The following is a 15,804-nucleotide window of genomic DNA, read 5'->3' on the forward strand; positions in this document are numbered from 1 at the left end:
TTTAGTTTCCTACAATGTGATAATGTCTTTGCCAAAGAATTTGGACTAGGGGGAGGGAGTGTTGAAAGGTGCTATATGAATATGAATTGTGAACACAAATCAGAGAAGGGGCTAAGAAGCTAATATAAATGTATTATTTTAAGGAGTTTATTTTTATTTTGGGAGGGCAATGATACATAGAATTTAATTATTAATCCAAATCTAAAAAATCAAGATACCTACTAAAGATCAATGAAAACAGAAAGGAACCACATACAAAGAAATTAGAGGGCTGCTGTGGGTCTCTGCCATCCAGTAATGAATTAGTAATTAACCAGCATCTTTGTAGGTTTTATCAACTCACTTTCTAAGTGAGTATTACGCTTACTTTACTGTCTATTTTGTTGCCACTATGTAAAGCTGGAATATAAACAGCATTTAAAATCAGAGGAATTGGCCGGGCGCGGTGGCTCACGCTTGTAATCCCAGCACTTTGAGAGGCCGAGGCGGGCGGATCACGAGGTCAGAAGATCGAGACCATGGTGAAACCCTGTCTCTACTAAAAATACAAAAAATTAGCCAGGCGTGGTGGCGGGCGCCTGTAGTCCCAGCTACTGGGAGAGGCTGAGGCAGGAGAATGGCATGAACCCGGGAGGCGGAGCTTGCAGTGAGCCGAGATTGCGCCACTGCACTCCAGCCTGGGTAACAAAGCGAGACTCGGTCTCAAAAAAAAAAAAAAATCAGAGGAATTTTAGTATAGCACTTAATATTTGCAACTTACTTGGCATCCTATTTATTTACAAATATTCTAAGAGATGATTGAGCTTCACTCTCCCTTGTCTACAAAAAGCTAAGTTAGAGAGACAAAAATGATTTGTCCAAGGATGCTTGTAACAGACATTAATATAAACATTTTATTTTATCAAGTGATACCAGTTGCCTCAAGCATCCAGTGAGATCCCAAGAGTTTCACCAGCTCCTGGAGCAGCTGCCCCCACTGCTGGCAGGAATGCTGCGACAAGAGCGCTCTGCTTCCTCTCGGGAGCCTCATTGCCACCATCTGCCTAGAGGCCAGTAGGTCTTGTCATGAATAATCAGGATATAAATGTCCCTGACTGACATGCCCTGTTCATGACAGTCACCAAAGAATGCCTGACTCCTGTGTCATCTCTCCAGGCTGAGCCCCAAGCTCCACATCCACTCTGTGTATCCTTTTTCCTACCACATATTCCAGCTGCCCCAAACCCTGAGACCCTTCCCCCATGCTTGGGGAACTCATGGGCAATCAGCAGTAACTACCCTATAACTGCAATCTGCTTTCTCAATGTTTTTCTTACATTCTTCCCTAACTGAAACAGGCGTGTACCCGAGGACACTACTTCACCTGCAGCCCCCTCAAATGTTTTTGTGACTGCAATCCCAGTACCACAAAGCATTGTTCTACAGTGTTGTAAGTAAAACATTTTCCCTTTCTCCTTCTAAAACACTCCAACTTTCCAATTCAACCCATCAGCCTACACCATGCACTATTTCCCCTTCTGCAGTCAGCTCCTGACATCCACTTCTCTCTCTCTCTCATTTCTCAAATCTTCAGTTTGCAATTCTGGAAGATCTCAGCGTGCACAGGGGTGAGACTCCCAACTCTCCAACTTCCCAATTCCATGACCTCAACTTCTCTCGTCACCTTGTCCTCCATCTGAAATCAGACACACAGCCTCCCTAGGCCTCCTCCGACCTTGTTGGTGCTGACCATGTAGCTCCTCCACAAGGTCAATGTGAAGTCTTTCATTCTTTGGCCAATGTCTGTTTGTCCAGTTCAACCCTTCTAGTACTCAAATTCCAAAAATTCTTTGAGCTACCGGTGTCTTTAACCAACTTTCCCTGTCCTTTCTCTCATCTGGCTTCTCTGCTTGCCCAGCTGAAATTTCATGGTCAGTCATAATCACTCCCTTAGATTCACCCTCAGCTTACACTGTTGTTGTAACACCGTAAGATGAGATCCACCCTCAGCTTCCTAGCCTTCCTCTTGTTTTTGTTACATTTCAAAGGCAAAACTTCAATGCCAGTGCCTTTTCTGCATCTGTGCCTACACAGGTGAGTGGGTCAGAAAAACACCCAGTGGATTGACCTCACTCCAAATTCAACCATTTCCCAAGTTTATTCCCTCCTCACCCTCCTAAATGACAATTTCATTATCCTCTCCTGACATGGTTTGGCTGTGTCCCCACCCAAATTCTCATCTTGAATTGTAATCCCCATAATCCCCATGTGTCAAGGGCAGGACCAAGGGTGGAAGTGATTGGATCACGGGGGTGATTCCCCCATGATGTTCTTGTGATGGTGAATGAGTCCTCATGAGATCTGATGGTTGTATAATTGGCTGGCATTTCCCCTGCTTGCACTTTTCCCTCCTGCCGCCTTGTGAGAAGGTACCTTGCTTCCCCTTCACCTTCCGCCGTGATTGTAAGTTTCCTGAGGCCTCCCCAGTCATGTGGAACTGTGAGTCAATTAAACCTCTTTCCTTTATAAGTTACCCAGTCTCAGGCATTTACTTATAGCAATGTGAGACCAGACTAATACATCTCCTTTCCCTCTAAAACTCTTCCCCCATCTGTACTCTCAGCGGATGACCTAGCTTCCTGTTTCACCAAGAAAAGAGAAACAACCAGAAGAGACCTTACGGAAGGTTTACCATCAAATCCAATGCTCATACGTCTGTGCCTGCATATTCTGCCTCCCCCACTGTTACCAGGCGGAACTGGCCACTCTCTTGTCCAAGCCCATGCCTACATCCAAGGACACTGCTCCTGAATTCTCCCTTCCACCTTCTGCATCATCGATCTCCCAATTCCTCTACTGAATCATTACCATCAGTACATAGACATGCTGCAATTTTTCCCATTAAGAAGGTCATTTTCTTATCTCCATCCCTCAGCCACCTCATTTCTTTGCTTTCCTCTTCAGCTAAGTTCCCAGTTGCCAAAATTAAAATGTCTGTATTTGCAGTCTCCCACTCTTTGGTTCACCTCTCACCTGAATCCATTTGAGGCAGGCTTTCCCCTCACCGTCCATGGTCAAAGTTACCAAGGATCTCCACATTGTGGAGTCCAGTGCTCATTTCTCATCCTTGTCCTTCTTGCTGAGCATAGGACACAGATCATGATTCCTCCTCCTAAAGATGCCTTTTTCCTTCGGCTCCCAGGTCATGACACTTGCCTGGATTTTTTCCTTATTATCATTATTATTTTTCTGAGACAGAGTCTTGCTCTGTCACCCAGGCTGGAGTGCATTGGCATGATATTGGCTCACTGCAACCTCCGCTTCCCAGGCTCAAGCAATACTCCTGCCTCAGCCTCCCGAATAGCTGAGATTATAGGCACCAGCCACCACGTCCAGCTAGTTTTTGTATTTTTAATAGAGACAGGGTTTCGCCATGTTGCATCAGGCTGGTCTCAAACTCCTGACCTCAGGTGATCCATTCGGCTTAGCCTCCCAAAGATCTGGGATTACAGGGGTGCGCCACCATGCCTGGCCTCCTCCCACTTTATTGCAACCCTATCTTATGCAATGTGGCTCTTCCCTCTTTGTTTTGCTCAGTCCTCCTCCCCTCCCCTCCACCGTCACACTTGTTTCTAGACTATTGCGAATGTTAAAGTCAGGCATACGATCACATTGGAGCCTCTGTTGTTGCTTCATCCACTCTGTGGAAATCTCCTTTCCCAGATGTCACCATGAGGCTTCTCTGGGTAACTTTCATTCTTTATTCACCTGTCACCTGCTCAGTGAAACTTTCCCTGACCACCTTATATAAAATTTCACCTCTTCCTCCAGTATTCACTGTCCTTGTTTGTGTGTGTGTGTGTGTGTGTGTGTGTGTGTGTGACAGAGGGTCGCTCTGTAACAAAGACTAGAGTGCAGTGGCACAATCTTGGCTCACTGCAACGTCTACCTCCTGGGTTCAAATGATTCCCATGCCTCAGCCTCCAGAGTAGCTGGGATTACAGGCATGCACCACCATGGCCAGCTAATATTTTGTATTTTTAGTAGAGATGTGGTTTCACTATTTCACGATGTTGGCCAGGCTGGTCTCGAACTTCTGGCCTCAAATGATCTGCCTGCCTTGGCCTCCCAAAGTGTTATTATTACAGGCGTGAGCCACCACACCTGAGTGCTGTCCTTTTTCATTTCCTTTTTCTCCATAGCAATGATAGCCATTTAACATAATATACACTAAATGTGTTTATGTGTATATAATATGGTTTTCTCTAAGTAGAATATGGAGATTTTTCACTCCTCTATCCCTATAACCTAGGATGGTATATAGCACATAGTAGGCACTCAGTAAGTAAGTAAGTATCAACTGAAAGAAGGAAGTGTGTGTATGTCTGCATGTGTGTGTGTGTGTGTGTGTGTGTGTGTGTGTGTTTTAGGAAATAGAGATCAATATTGCTGTGATGCACTATATTACCAAAACTAAGCGTAGTGATATTAATTTTGATTATGGCTCAATTAAATTTCTAGGAGAATGCAAAGTGACCTGACCTTTGTAAAGCAGATCTGAGGAGATGATTACTGTTGGCTTCTTTCCTTACTAATTACCCATGGACTCTAAAACCAAAATGGAAACACTCTGCAAATATTGGTACAAGTTCGAAGAGAAGACTCCATTATCTGAGCAGAACTGTCAGGGTAACAACCAGTGATTCTTGCTTTAAGAAGTCTTTAGGCTTTCACTGGAAAATGGCTGTGAGATCCAGGTGTCTTCATAAGGAGTTATGTTTGGGAGAGTCAGTTGTCAACTTTTACCTGCAATGCGGGATAACTGATTTCGCTTGTATTTGAATACACATTTATGCCTGCTATTCGGGAAACTCACAATAATAGAAAAACGAAGGGGATGTACTATAATTCTCTAACTCCAGGATGTGGAAGTGATTCCAGTTTCTTATCCTCTCCTAACTAATACTTTTGTTTTTATTCTCATATTGGAAATGGGCAGTTTTACTTTGCCACATACATACACCAAACAAAAACACACAAACCAAAAACTCATTGATGAAAGTGAGCTGCCACATCTCCATTTGCATATTTCCTGGTCAAAGTTGGCAGAGACAATCTTTAGGAGTAAAAATAAATAACACTGGGCTGGGCGCGATGGCTCACGCCTGTAATCCCAGCACTTTGGGAGGCCGAGGCGGGCGGATCATGATGTCAGGAGATTGAAACCATCCTGGCTAACACGGTGAAACTCCGTCTCTACCAAAAATACAAAAAATTAGCTGGGTGTGGTGGCGGGTGCCTGTAGTTCCAGCTACTCAGGAGGCTGAGGCAGGAGAATGGCGTGAACCTGGGAGGCGGAGCTTGCAGTGAGCTGAGATAGCCACTGTACTCCAGCCTGGGCGACAGATCAAGACTCCATCTCAAAAAATAAATAAAATAAAGTAAAATAAAATAAATTAAAATAAATAATACTGGAAGTTAGTTCAACCGGCCTTTTCCTAACTCTTTAGTGTATTTTAAGGATAACTTGACACCTAGATTTAACATACTAATACAGAGTTTGTAGTCCCATATAGGGATCAAGAAATGTATTTTTAAGCATTCCATTCTATATATGTGTGTACATATATATAATATTTAGCACCCTGAATTATTTACTTAGCATATCTATTTAAATTATGACATGCCTCACTGAGCACAACACAGCATTTAAATAATCCACTTTAAATGGTCACCCTTTGTATAGACATCACATGTTCATACCTGTGTACAAAGAGGCTGCCATGAAATACAGATAACAAACACGCAATACAAAAACCTGGTTAAAAAAAAAAAAAAAAAAGCTCACACATCCACCCACAGACAGCAACTTAGGAATGTCTATGACCATCGATCCCTCAGGCATAATTCATCTCTGCATTTCTTTGTTTGCTCATCTGCCACTATGCAGTGCCTGCTTCCTGCTTGAGTCTTGAGATGGAATGCACTGGCAGATAGCAGATGTAGCAATTAATAACCTGTCAGGTCTGATGGATAGAAGAGGAAAAAAGTGTCCTCACACATATCTCCAGCATGGTTTTCTTCCCCATTTCAGGGCGCCCAGGGTCAGGAGACATACTTGGCCTCCCTGGGGAGCCCAAACTGTCTCATTAGCGTCTATCTTTCATGACAGTCTGATGCAGCCTTTGAGATGCTCACTCACCTGCTCTTCTCCCAGAATCCTGAAGTGATGGAGCTCTTTAATCAAGGAGTTGGGACAGCCAGCTGTTGGAAAGAAGAATTAATCACAAAAATGTCATTTTCACTCTGTGTGGTTATATGTTCTTATATACAGTTATGACTATCAACTGCCAGTTTTGCCTTTTGGGAGGACACAGATGTGTACCTGAAAAACACACATCTAACCGACCACGAAAAAAGCCAAACCCTCAAAAGAGCTATGGCCGCTGCCTGGCCTCCAACCGCACCTCTTTAGAAAACAGTTGCATGTGACTCTGGCCAGGCTTTCTCTCCCCTCTGATTATGATCTGGCCTTAGGATATCATGCCACTCTGGTTCTTAGAGACATGTCCAGCATGTCACTGGTTCCTCATATACAGCCAGGATTCCGCAGGGCCAGAGTACGGGAGTTGGTGACCACAGGCTCTGACTTATTCATCATGTCCTGTTTGCTCACCACCAAGGCCAGGGGCCTGCTCATTGAGAGGTAAGAACAAAGGCGGGGTAGCTGACATCCATTCTTTGGGGGGCTCAGCTGGCGGTTAGTACCTTGCCTGGTTTTGTCAAGAGGCTTTGTGAAGACCTATTAGGTCTTGCGTTTGAGTTTGGAAAGGGCATCTTACAGAAGGACCAAGAGAGAAGGCCCCAGCAGTTCTGGTGCCCATCACTTTCCCGTTCCACCCAATCAATCCAAGCCCCTTCAGACTTTCACCTTTTCCTTCTTCAGTTGTAAAACAAAGTAAGTAAATAGGTTAAAAGAATATATATATATGCACACATACACATGCACATAATTAAAATACATATGCATAAAATATAATTATATAATTTATTTAATGTATAGATATGAGTTATATATATTTTTATATAACTCACATATATAAATTATATATGTAAATGTATAATTTTATAGAATTATATAGTTAATACAAATATTGGCCTAAATATATTTTTTTATATATATATAACATATATAATATATATTCTGTGTAAAATAAAATACAGTTGACCCTGGGACAACATGGGCTTGAACTTTGTGGGTCCACTTATACACAGATTTTTCTTCTGCCTCTGCTAACCCTGAGACAGCAGGACCAACCCTTCCTCCTCCTCCTCCTCAGCCACTAGCTGTGAAGAGAATGAAGATGAAAACCTTTATGACGATCTGCCTTCACTTAATGGATAGTTAATACATTTTCTCTTCCTTATGATTTTCTTAATAACATTTTCCTTTCTCTATCTTACTTTAAGAATATGGTATATAATACACATAACTTATAATATATGTGTTCATAGACTATTGATGTTATAGGAAGGGCCTCTAGTCAACAGTAGGTTATTAGTAGTTAAGTTTTGGGGCAGTCAAAAGTTCCACATAGTTTTTTGACTTCAGGGATGTTGGTGTTCCTAAGCCTCACATTGTTCAAGGCCCAAATGTATAGATATGTAAAATTTAGGCCAGTATATGCTTAATATCATTTAAAATGTGTTGCATCCCTGTCTTTTCAATAGAACTATTCTTCGATATTAGGTTGTAGTCATTTATACTATTATTTTTTGAGTCAGGGACTCCAGGCTGGGATGCAGTGTATAATCATGGCTCATTGCAGCCTTGACCTCCTGGCTGAAGGTACCCTCTTGCTTCAGCTTCCTGAGTAGCTGGGACTACAGGTGTGTGCACCACCAAACCTGGCTGTTTTTTATTTTTTCCTAATTTATTGTAGAGACAGGGTCTCACTATGCTGTCTAGGCTGGTCTCAAGCTCCTGGGCTCAAATGACGCTCCCACTTCAGCCTCACAAAGTGCTGAGATTATAGGTGTGAGCCACTGTAACTGGCTCATTTATATTATTCTCTCTGGAAACAAAATTGATATAAAAACCTGTTTCTTTGAGATAAGACCTATGGATTATATAATCTGTTGAACTTCCTAGTAAGGAAACTGGATTGTATGCCAAACATATCAACTAAATTGTGGAGCCATTTCTCATATTCCTCAGGATTGTGATGTGAGAGTGGTCAGAAGCCCTGAGAGTGTTTGTCTGGGGGAGGGCAGGCTGAGGAATGGGAAAACCTGTATTCACACAGGTGAAGGTGCTCACTGCAATAAAGATTAGATTTGTGCATTGTTTCAGAGAGTAGGATTTAAACCAACAGAAAAAAATGGAATAAATTGCCTTATAAGATAGTAACTGCAGGTTTTTCAACACACGCTAAATGAATACTTACACAGGATATTTTAGAGAGGAATTTTACTGGGTATGATGATGAATTTATGTGTCTACTTGATCGGGCTAAGGGGTGCCCAGATAGCTGATAACATGTTATTTCTGGGTGTGTGTGTGAGAGTGTTTCTGGGAGAGACTGGCATCTGAGTCAGTGGACCAAGAAGATCCACTCTCAGCAATGTGGGCAGGCATCGTCCCATCCACTGAGAGCACTGAGGGCCTGCACAGAACAAGAAGGCAGAGAACGGCGAATGCTCTTTCTCTTCTAGAGCCTTAAAGATCAGATTTCCTGGTTCTCAGGCCTTCTGACTGCAAGACATACACACCCCCCAAACCTGCCGCCCCTAGTTGTCAGGCCTTCAGACTCAGACTGAATTAGACCAAAGGCTTTCCTGGTTTTCCAGCTTGCAGATGGTGGATTGCAGGACTGCTTGGCCACCACAATTGTGTGAGCCCTTCCCCCAGTAAATGTCCTCTTGTCTCTTTCTCTCTATAGATCCTATAGACAGAAAGGTCCTGTTTCTTGGGAGAAGCCTGACTAACACACTGAGTTATTTCCAATTCCAAAATTCTATGGTCATGTAAAACGCTGGAACATAGTTTTAGCCTATATTATATAACATTTCATACTTTGAGAAAGTGCTTCATAAATGTTTACTGAGTAGTACAAAAGATTATAAAAATGTGAACAAAATTTAAACACATGTGTAAACAGGTGATGCCACCAAGAAAATAAATAAAAATTCTGGCCGGGCATGGTGGCTCACACCTGTAATCCCAGGACTTTGGGAGGCTGAGGCAGGAGGATCACAAGGTCAGGAATTTGAGACCAGCCTGGCCAACATGATGAAACGCTGTTTCTACGAAAAACACAAAAATTAGTCGGACATGGTGGCGGGCACCTGTAATCCCATCTACTTGGGAGGCTGAGGCAGGAGAATCGCTTGAACCTGGGAGGCAGAGGTTGCGGTGGGCTGAGATCGTGCCAATGCACTCCAGCCTGGGCAACAACAGCAAGACTCTGTCTCAATAAATAAATAAATAAATAAATAACCCAAGTGAATATTTCAGTGGAAAACATAATACATTAGCTTCCACAGGCATGTCTGGTACTGTAGAGAAGGAAAACTAGATCCTTCAAGTGAGAAACAGATGCTTGAGCTGAGTGCTTCTCCAACTAGAGGCCACGGAGACTTGCAGGCTGAAGATTCTTTTTGAGAAGTTGTTGATTTTGGGGTTGCTATTCTGATGATTACCTAAATAGTAAAAATATATTCTGGGTCATCTGATTGGCTTCAATTCAAACAAAAACTGCTATGAAATTCAGCCTCAAGTCAGTTCCTGTGCTTTGGATCTCTTTGGGAGCAAGTCATCATAGTTTAGTTTCCTGAAATGAGTGAGAAAAGAGTGGATAGAAGGCAAGGGAGGCTTCCCCTGACAGTGATGTCCCATGGTCTGGGGCCGAGTGTCCGAAGGGTAGAGTCACAGGAGAAGCGGTGCGGGAAGGGAGGCAGCCCACAGCTCAGGGTCCCAGGCCTGCTGAGATGGAACATTCGAATCTGGGCCAACCCGTCAGGGCCCTGTTCGGATCCCAAGCACTGCTTTAGTATCAGTAAAATGACAGCCTCTGCCGTATTAAACTGATAGAGTCCATCAGAATATTTTGGTCTTGTACTTTTCAGTTATACTTAATTGATGTGTTTTTATTTGGGCCTTCTAGTTGTATAAGCATAAAGTATTTATAGCTCAGTTTACATCTAGACACATTTAAGAAATATTGTCTTGAAAATAACTTCATTCAACCTCGGGTGTTTTGGAGAATTTTTTATTTCTTTACAAGTGGTCTTTTATGTCACTCAAACTTGAGAAAAATGGCTTTGACTTATTTTAATCCTGCGTAAAATAAGAAACACAATTTTAAATTAGCTTATCTTCAGAATTTGTATTCTGGCCATCTCCTAAGATACAAGTGAAAGGACTGATGTTGATGATAGCTCATATATAAACATCTTTAACAGAAGACTAGATAATTACTTGAAACACCTGGTAGGTTCAGAAAAACAACAAGCAAGACTAGACACAGCATAGACTTAGATGAGAAGAGCTGGAAGGGGTCAAGGTATTTAAGAAGACCGTGGACGGCTATCTGCAAACTGTGCTCATCACAGGAACATTAGTGTGGGAAATGTCCAGATATAAACTCAGTGTGAAGATGGGGCTTAAAAATAACAAAACGAGAACTGCAAGACGGGCGTAGGGAGACAGGAAAACGTTAGTGGAGGGGGCGGAGGTGGCAGGGAGGAAAAAACGGGCCTGACGAATAAAACCACAGTACTACTTCTGGATTTGGAGCGATAGAGACCATGTTCGATCCTTCCATGCCCTTTAAGCATCACCTGCCTCACATATGGGTTCTTCTGCATTGATTTTTGGTAAATCTGCGTTGACTCTTAATGACTGCATATTACTTTATGTAATGAGTATTCCTGATGTAATTCATGAGTAAGGGCTCACATGATTTTTTTCTTTGGGTGTTTGATGGGTGAAACTGGTGTCAAACTCACTGCTTTTCAACTTTTGAGATTCAATCTTTCCTTACTCTGAAAAGTTAAAAAAATCATCTCCAGAACTCTGAACTCTTTGTTGTATCTCAAAGATTCCCGGCAGCATCTCTGAGACTATAATAGAAGTGTTTGGACATCTATTGGCATTTAAAATATTTGTATATGCCATATAATGTCCTCACTTTTCTTAAGCACAAGGTTCTCCTTAAATTGTTATTCTGTCCTTTCTAACACGGGAAATATTCCCTTTGCTCAAGAAAACAGAACACATAGAAATCGAGCAGTGTTTTAACCTATTGACACTGTGTTACCTTTCTTAACAAGAGCTTATTCTTCTCTATCTTTTCCCTCTTTTCTTGTCCTGGACTCCACTTTTAAAGCCCGTCCTGCTGTCCTTCGCAATTTAAAAGAGAATGTCACCTCGTTCCATGCCATCCTCATGCCGTGCTCATAGGTTTGTGTTCTTCTGTCGTGTTTTTCCTCCAGTTATTAAACCCCTCACTCATCTCTTGCCTGTGTTTTCTAAAAATCTAAGCTCATTGGTGTTCAATGAATACCAGCTTTTTGGTATTAAAAATGAATAAGACAATTTGTTAAAAAGCATATAAAGACAGGATTGAATCTTATCTTAAAGGACAACTTCGAAACCGGGCCCTATATTTCAATTATTACCTGTAATCAACATTTACTTTCATTCTGTTGCTATACCATAAAGGTCATTTTATCATCTATCTGGGAAGCTCCTCAATGAAAATGTGTCACAAAGTTGTGTAGCATTTCCACAAAGTCACGGACAGCTACTGAGAAAAAGCAACCCCAAACAAAACAGAACAAAAACAAATACCTTTGAGAGATTAACTGAGCCATAATGTTTTCAGAAAGCTTTTGGTGAATTTCCTCAACAATCATGCTGTAAAGTAGGGAAAACTCCATTTGGAAAATATATTCAATTGAGAAGCATTAAAAACCACATGAGTCTTCAATCACTATTTTTTCTTTTAATTTCCTTGCAAATCATCACAGGAGCAATTGTGGTATCCTTTGGGTTCAATGGAAAATCGTGGGCACCCAGGCTTGGGATAGAAATGGAAATGGATTTCAGCTCTCTGATGTGCTCCTGGCACTGGCCACATGACACAAATAATCTGCAATTTGCAGATTGCTGCTGTTTGGTGCGAAATGCTTTGAGGATTAATTTCTCTCTTGGCTATAGCTTAGAATCCCTAATGTGGGCTTGACAATTACAGTAACCTTCTATTTCCCCCCTAAGTACAACTTAGAAAAGGAAACCAACTAACGACAAAATGGCATCAAAAATAAATGATGATTCAGTGTGATCAAAGACAATGCAGCGAGACTGAACGCTGACCTCTGAGCACAAGCCAGAGAGCGTGGGCCACATCTGCAGGCTGGGCTGCAGCAGTGAAGGAATCCAGTGGGCGGCTCGCTACTCCAGCTAAGCCAGGTTGATTAGGGTCGCCATACACTATGCTGAAGTAGCCATTTCTGAATTAGTCTGAGAGCCAGGCGTTAATAGGATCTATGGAAAACTCACTCAGCTATCTTGACAGAGCAATTGCATTCAGTCAGCAGTAGGACTTTATATAATCAAGTTCATAAATAAAGCCAAGCTTATTTTAATAATTTCTCTCGGCTGATGGGTTTCTATTTATAAAGGATTATTCATGCATTCTTTCTCCATAGCCAATACTTGCTGTCTCAAGATATCCTAAGCCAGTTAAGGAAAATCCTCAAGATACTCACCTTCCACCTAACAATGTACTTACAGGTATACACACGGGAAAGTAACTTACATGGTTACACAAGGAGATAGGTAATAGAATATTTACTGCAACATTTTTGTAATAACGGCAACAGCAAAAGGACACATCTAAAATGACCATCAACAGGAGAAGAGATAAAATCATTCAACAAATATCCATTGTGCACCCACTTTGTGCCAGGCACTATTAGGACACTTGGGTTGCATCCGTGAAAAATTAAAACAGACAAAAATCCCTCATTGGAGCTTCCATTCTAAAGGGGCAAGAGACAATAAAAATAAACTAATACGTAGGTAAATGATGTAACATTTTAGATGGTCATTAGCACTTGTGTGGAAAAGAGAAAATACAACAGTATAAAGGGCAGGATTGGCTAATGTAAAATTAGGTGTTCATTTCTTATTGAGACCATGATACTGAAGCGAAGATTTTTAGGAAGTGACTTAATATGAGTTAGCTAGAGTGAAATGTATCAAAACAGATAAATCTCAAAATCATAAAGTTGAGAAAAAAGTTGCAATCGTTTATGCACAATGCAATGTCATTTACAGAAAGTTTGGAGAATCTATTAAACAATGTCGATGCATACAAACATACTAAGAATATAAAATAATGCATGCAAATGATAAATGCCCCTGAAGTATGTATCAAATTTAGGGGAAGGGGAAAGAGGAACAGGACCATAGAAGGGTGCTGCTATTCAAATCTGTCTTAAAGTGTATTACAATAATTGTTAAAAAGAAAAGCTAATACTTCTATGACGCTTAGTAGGAACAAAACACTCTTCACAGTGTTTTGCGTGTAATTCATTTAATCCTCATGACAACCCTATGAGGCAGGTACTATTTTCATCCCCATTTTAAAGATGGTGAAATAGAGGCAGAAAAAGAACTAAACTAATGAAATTATCAAAGCTGGGTAGTGTGTACATGGACATTGATTATGCTACTTTAAATATCTAACTGGATGTCTGTAACTTTTCATAATAAAAAACTCTAGATGAAAACTTTAAAGTACGTCTAAAAATCACCTTGGAAAAGACTGAATAAAAATTCAATAACGTTAGACCTGAGTTTGTGAACATATATGAGCGTGAATGTAGTTTGGAGAAGGAAAACCTTCTAATACAACCACTAATTAGTAGGCATAACTTGTCTGAGTAGTATAGCATGAAGCTTTGTAAATTTTGATGCTTTCAGAATAAGCTGAAAGAAGCCATGAAATATTATTTATTCAGTTTCTTACTTGTAGATGAGGCAGTTACCAGCCCAGAAGACGCGAAGTGTCTTTTAGGAGCTCCACATAGTGTGTATGAAGCTCTGATAGCTGTGATTTCATAATTTATATCAAAATTCATGCAGATTGGTATTTTCTGGTTTGTTGCAGCTGCTGTATTAATCCAAACATCCCTGCTGGGTCAACTTCTACAAGACTATCTATCTTCCAGTGAGGTGCCAGGGAAGAATCAGTGTCACCGATAATGAGACACAATCAGAAATCTTCATTTCACAAATAATAATATTATCCTTATTGGCCGCAGGTGAATTCCAAGCAAATATTCATTGATTCTTCATCGAACAACTCTTAAGTGTACAAATGCCAGGGGCCATAGAGAAATCATAAATGAATCAGACAGAGATTCTGCCTTCCTGGAGCTTGCAGAAGAAACAAGATGCACATCAACAAACCAAGCAGATGTAGAAAGAGCCAAGTGAGCAGAGAGCAACCAAAGAGGTATAAAAAAAGAAGAGGAGGAGGTGGCTTGGAATCAAAGAGGCCAAAGCCTGGAGCGTCTGAGGAATCCAAGCAGCTGCTTGGCTGCAGATGAGAATTGAAAGCACCTGCATACACACAGCCGACCTACTGGGGCTGAGAACTGAGACCACTGAGACCTAATGGAAGATAAGCTTGTAAAGCAATAAATAACTTCACTGTTTGCTTCAAGAAACTCCTGCAAATAATTTAACCAGACAGTTTGCTCATCTGAGTGGCCATCTCTCTTAACAGGAAATCAGACGGTTCACCTGGGCAATAGCTCTTGTATAAGACAGTTTCCTTAGGAAAGCTTCCTTAGGACTTTGTCTTACTGTGTCCACTGACCCCAAACTACTACGTCATTGATCTGCTCAACTCCAATCAGTTTCCCACCTTGAAAGATCTGCCATAAGCACTTAAGCCCAGATCCCCAGGCTCTATGAACACCCTCCCCTGACCTCTCTTTCCTGTGACACCTCCGTGACTGTCCACACGATGGTGTCACTTCCTGCACTAGATCTAATCAGTGCTGCTCTGCAATAGATTTTCTGTGGTCATTTGGGAGATTTGAGACAGAGGACAAGGCAGAACATGCAGTAACAGAAGATGAAAAACACTTCTCATTTCTCTCATTTGTATGTCGTTACGATGTCAAAACAACTTCAATATTTTGAATTGTGTGTATATTCTTGGTGCTTTGCCTCCACCTTTGAATTTCATAAAGTTCTTCCTTTGTTATTGACCTATATTTTGCGTGATTGTGATGATACATTTCAGAGGGCGGGTGTTTTCAACATCCAGCATCCCTCAGATCACAAATTTAATTTGGCTGGTCAACACGTGAGTGGCCACTGGGAATGGGAGGCTCTCAGAGTGAAAAGGAATCCTTATCCATTATTTTCTTTCTCCTGCTGCTCTCAAAAGTTTGTCCTTGGTTGACACCAGAAAAGGGAAAGGGAGGAAGTGAAGGAGATGGAATTTTGTGCTCCCTTTAATGTGTTTTTCCACAGATTATGGTGGTTGGTTGGTTACCTGAGTGAACATGTCAATGTCTAGTTAACGTCAGGGGAAAGAGAATCTGTGGGATTGTTATCCCCCAAGTAGATGCAACCAAAACGGGCACTCAGATTAGGCACATCCCGGTCAGATAAGGCCTAGTTAAACAGGGTCTAGAGGGTCATCTAGGCACCTAATTATCATGGTTAATGAGGTTTCTTTAGGAGAAAAGAATTCTGAGTTCCAAACAATGTATAGACATGAACATTTATGGAACACT

General features: G+C 41.4%; 1 protein-coding gene across 11 annotated transcripts in view; it reads right to left on the bottom strand.

Moving 5' to 3' along the window:
- PRKN (parkin RBR E3 ubiquitin protein ligase) overlaps window positions 1-15,804 on the bottom strand; it is a 1,409,627-nt gene that overhangs the window by 215,854 nt on the left and 1,177,969 nt on the right. For all 11 annotated transcript variants that reach the window (XM_032162049.2, XM_058435658.1, XM_032162058.2 and 8 more), the window contains one exon: window positions 6,182-6,243. In XM_032162049.2, the coding sequence (XP_032017940.1) occupies window positions 6,182-6,243 (62 nt within the window). The remainder of the gene's footprint in view (window positions 1-6,181; window positions 6,244-15,804) is intronic.

Source organism: Hylobates moloch, unplaced genomic scaffold, assembly GCF_009828535.3.
Source record: "Hylobates moloch isolate HMO894 unplaced genomic scaffold, HMol_V3 SCAFFOLD_2, whole genome shotgun sequence".
NCBI classification, from domain to species: Eukaryota; Metazoa; Chordata; class Mammalia; order Primates; family Hylobatidae; genus Hylobates; species Hylobates moloch.